Source organism: Grammomys surdaster, unplaced genomic scaffold (genome assembly GCF_004785775.1).
Source record: "Grammomys surdaster isolate TR1022 unplaced genomic scaffold, NIH_TR_1.0 130, whole genome shotgun sequence".
Classification (NCBI taxonomy): domain Eukaryota; kingdom Metazoa; phylum Chordata; class Mammalia; order Rodentia; family Muridae; genus Grammomys; species Grammomys surdaster.
Window position 1 is genome coordinate 11,046,975 of NW_021604588.1, and position 3,965 is coordinate 11,050,939.

At 49.0% G+C, this 3,965-nt stretch overlaps 1 protein-coding gene across 1 annotated transcript in view; it reads left to right on the top strand.

Moving 5' to 3' along the window:
- The first annotated feature begins 399 nt into the window (after positions 1-399).
- Positions 400-3,965, top strand: part of Creg1 (cellular repressor of E1A stimulated genes 1) — an 11,620-nt gene continuing 8,054 nt past the window's right edge. The window contains exon 1 of the mRNA XM_028761089.1: positions 400-783. Within this exon, the coding sequence (XP_028616922.1) occupies positions 430-783 (354 nt within the window). The 5' untranslated portion in view covers positions 400-429. The remainder of the gene's footprint in view (positions 784-3,965) is intronic.

The following is a 3,965-nucleotide window of genomic DNA, read 5'->3' on the forward strand; positions in this document are numbered from 1 at the left end:
TTTTAAGTTCTTGCATGTCGGTATTTCTGCCCTTTACAACATATAGGCTTGCTTGCTAACAGTGAGTAAACAGAAAAGAGCATATAAAAAACTCACTTTCTCTTAGATGCCCAGCACGCTGACCCAAAGACATTAAAAAGGTGGTGTGTGCGTGCGTGAAGGCAGCCTTTTCCTAGCACTGTGACTTAGGAAGTTGCTTCATTTCTTCTAGATCTCACTTATCTGTCTGTAAATCAAACAAAAAACAAAACAAGTATCTCTGTAGGGCACATTTGCACTCTTTACAGAGCTGATCACAGGACGCGCTGGGGCCACGCCCCCTCCGGCCTGCTCATCCCTGATTGGCTTTCTCGGAGGGGCGGAACGCTGGCGGGCAATAGTCACCCCGGCAGAGTTTGGTCGCAGGGCAGGGACTCCGCCGTCAGCGCCATGGCTGCCAGTGCTTCTGCGCTTGCTCGCTCCCTGCTTGCTGCCCTTCTGGTGCCCGCGCTTGTGGCACTACTGGTGTCGCCGGCCTGGGGTCGCGGAGGCCGGGACCACGGGGACTGGGACGTGGACAGGCGACTGCCTCCGCTGCCACCCCGCGAGGACGCGCCGCGCATGGCCCGCTTCGTGACTCACGTCTCCGACTGGGGCTCGCTGGCCACTATCTCCACGATAAAGGAGGTGCGGGGCAGGCCCTTCGCGGACATCATCTCAATTAGTGACGGTCCTCCGGGAAAAGGCACAGGCGAGCCCTACATGTACCTGAGTCCACTGCAGCAAGCAGTGAACGACTTGCAGGTGAGCCGGAGCGCGGCGCTGTTTCCCAGATCAGGCAGAGCAGGGAACCAGCCTCTCCAGTTTAGCCCACCGAGAAGAGCATGGGTTTTGGAGATAAGAATTTTGAACTCAGCTCACAGGACTGTCTGTTCTGGCCGGCGCTGGCTAGGCAGAGGTTGTAGCATCCCAGATGTTGGGCAACTACCAGGAAGTTTCTACTCTTACCCTGTTACTGGTCTAAGCGCTTGGGATAAATTCTTTGCCAGTACCTGGAGCACTTCACACCCTTCAAATGACTGGCTAGTCATCTTAAGGCGCTGTCTCTGCATGAACCGAACTCTTGTTGTTTAAAAGCATACAAATTGTTGGATAGTTGAGCATTTGGCTTTTGTGACTTCGGAGATTCTCTTCCCTACCTTTTCCTATCAGCAGCGAGAAACTACTACACAGCATTATGGTTGACCGCGTCATTCGGGCTCCATAAGCATGGTGGCCACAGTAGAGAGCAGAGCTCTTTGAAGGGCTGGTTCCTCTTCTCCCTTTGACTACTCCCTGGGACCGGGTTAAGCTTGGGTTAACAGCCTGGGAGGGAAAGGCCACACAGGAGCCCAGAAGTGGAGCCTGACTCTGTGGAGGGTCTTTGTGACAAAGCTGAGAAAGCATGGTGAGCCAAGAGAGGCTGACGTTTTAATCTAGCCCTCGCTCTGTCATGTGCCAAGGGCTTTTTGGTTCCACTCATTTTCATTCATCATCTCTTGTAGTAACTCTTAGAAATAGGCTTGGCTATTCCCATTTTACAGATGAAGACACGAGGTTAAGTAATTTCGCAAAGCCAGGGGCCCCACCCTAGTTAACCTCATATCTACTTTGTCTTCAAAGCACAGGCCACAGACTGGGACCCATGTGCTAGAGACCAGTTTTCTTCAGCCTACACAGAGTTCTGCTCTAAACAAATGTAAATTAGCCTTTTAAAACTGCAATTATAGGGGCTAGGGAAAGAGCCCAGTTGGTAAATGCTTGCTGTGTAGCCAGGAGGACCTGTATTTGGTCCTCAGCAGCCATGTAAAAAAGGAGGCTGGATGGCGTGCATGCACGTGTGATCCGGCACTGGCCAGGCGTCTCCCTGTCCTGCCAGCCAAGTGGAGCCGGTGAACTTCAGACCACAGGGAGAGAGCATGTCTCAAAAAGCAAGTTGGATGACTCCAGCTTTTGAGGAGTGACACCCAAAATTGACCTCTGGCGACACCATACACTCATGAATACACATGCACCTGTGGGGCACACACAGGATAAAATCTTAGAGTACAAAGTCTATTTATTTGCTATTTAAGTTTCTAGCTCTTCTTGAAAAGGTTGGAGTGGGGGTGGAGCTATATTTTTCTAGAAGCCACTGCCCCTCCCAGCCCAGATATATTGACCCCAAACTCACCATTTTCTTCCCAGCCTATTTCACTCCCCTAGGCGCCTGCTGTTCTCGTGTTCTCTGTACCCCAGAGGAGGTACTCATCTGACCTGCATAGCACTTGCAGAGAAGTTTTAAAGTGCACTACCAAGCCACTTTATTCTAAAATAATTGTCCCCTACTCCCTCAAACCCCCACTGGTGATTCTAATAGGAAGGGGACAGACTGAGCATTGCCACGACCCGTGACCTTATTTCTATTTGTGAGGTGTCTGGGGTGGTATCATCCACACTGCGGAAATGAGGAACACTGAGTTTAGAGATGGGGGCTCAGCTGATGGCCGACAGGTAGCATTCCAGTGAAATATTTTCTGTGTAGAAAAGAGGCAGATGTGAGGATCCTATCCCGGCTCTCAGGTTTCTGGGATGGCGTTATTGAAAAGGCACGGACATATCAAGAATGCCAAGGTTCATCTGGATGCTGACTCAGTTAACCAGCTGAAATTGCTTCCTGCCCTGCTTTTCTTCCTCCGGCCACCAAGAGTCTTTTCGTGCCTTCCTAGTAGGTTAGAAGGAACAAGGCTGAAGCTTGAGATCACATCCCCTGTGTGAAATGCCGGCCATCTCCCTCACAGACGAGGGGAGGTTTGAGTGTCCTTCCCATCAGGGTGTTCCTCTGAGTTTGTCAGTGTGTGATATTTTTGTATAATGAATTTGTTTATAGGAAGGATTTGTTTCTGCTGGTTGATAATACAGTACCAAGTTAGGCTGTAGAGCCAGCAAAACAAAAGTAAAATTGGGTAGGGTACTTGGCTAGGGTGTGGGAAGCCCTGAGCTGTATCCCAGTGCTGTATAAACCAGGCTATATAGTCCCAGGATCTGAGAGGTGGGGGTGAAGGAGCATCAGTTCAAGGTTAGTTTTCTCTGTTATCTGGTGAGTTCATGGCCTGACTGGACTGTATAATGTCCTATCTCAAACCAAACAAAATCCTTTTACCTCTCCGTCCCTCTCGGTGACTCTCTCTTGTAATATGACCAGGTTATTCCTGATTTCTTTTCCCCTCTGACCCGTTAAAAACAAGTCAATTTCTAACCCCTTTGCTCTTCAGATACTTGGAATTGTTATGTGCACAGTCATGGTTCCCCTTCCATTTAGGATTTACTTCCCCATTTGTGCCTGTTGGACCTCCTCAGAGTCTTGTATGTCTTTCTTTTTTAAAGAAGTATTTATTTATTTAATGTATATGAATACACTGTGGCTGTCTTCAGACACACCACAAGAGAACATCGAATCCCATTACAGATGGTCCCGAGCCACCATGTGGTTGCTGGGAATTGAACTCAGGACCTCAGGAAGAGCAGTCACTGTTCTTAACTGCTGAACCATCTCTCCAGTCTTATATTTCTGATTGCCTTCATTAAATACCTGTCTGATAAAAGTCCCATTTCCCTCCTCTTCCTGGAAACCACCTCCCCTTGACCAGCAGCATCCTGGATTGTGGAATTATTTCCCAGTAAGCCCATTAGAATTCTCATTGCCTCTCCACATCTTTCTCCTTTGTTATCATCCCGGCTCTCTCCTCTTCTTTCATGCCATCCTTAGGTAAGTCTTCACCACCTCATGCTAGAGAGTTCTCATACAACCTTTAAATTATCTGTCTGAACCACCCTGTCCACCAGACTTACAATAAAAATGCAGGTTGCCCTCTACACAGAGGACTTAACAAACACTCCTCCTCCTCCTCCTTCTCCTCCTCCTCCTCTTCCTCCTCTTCCTCCTCTTCCTCCTCTTCCTCCTCTTC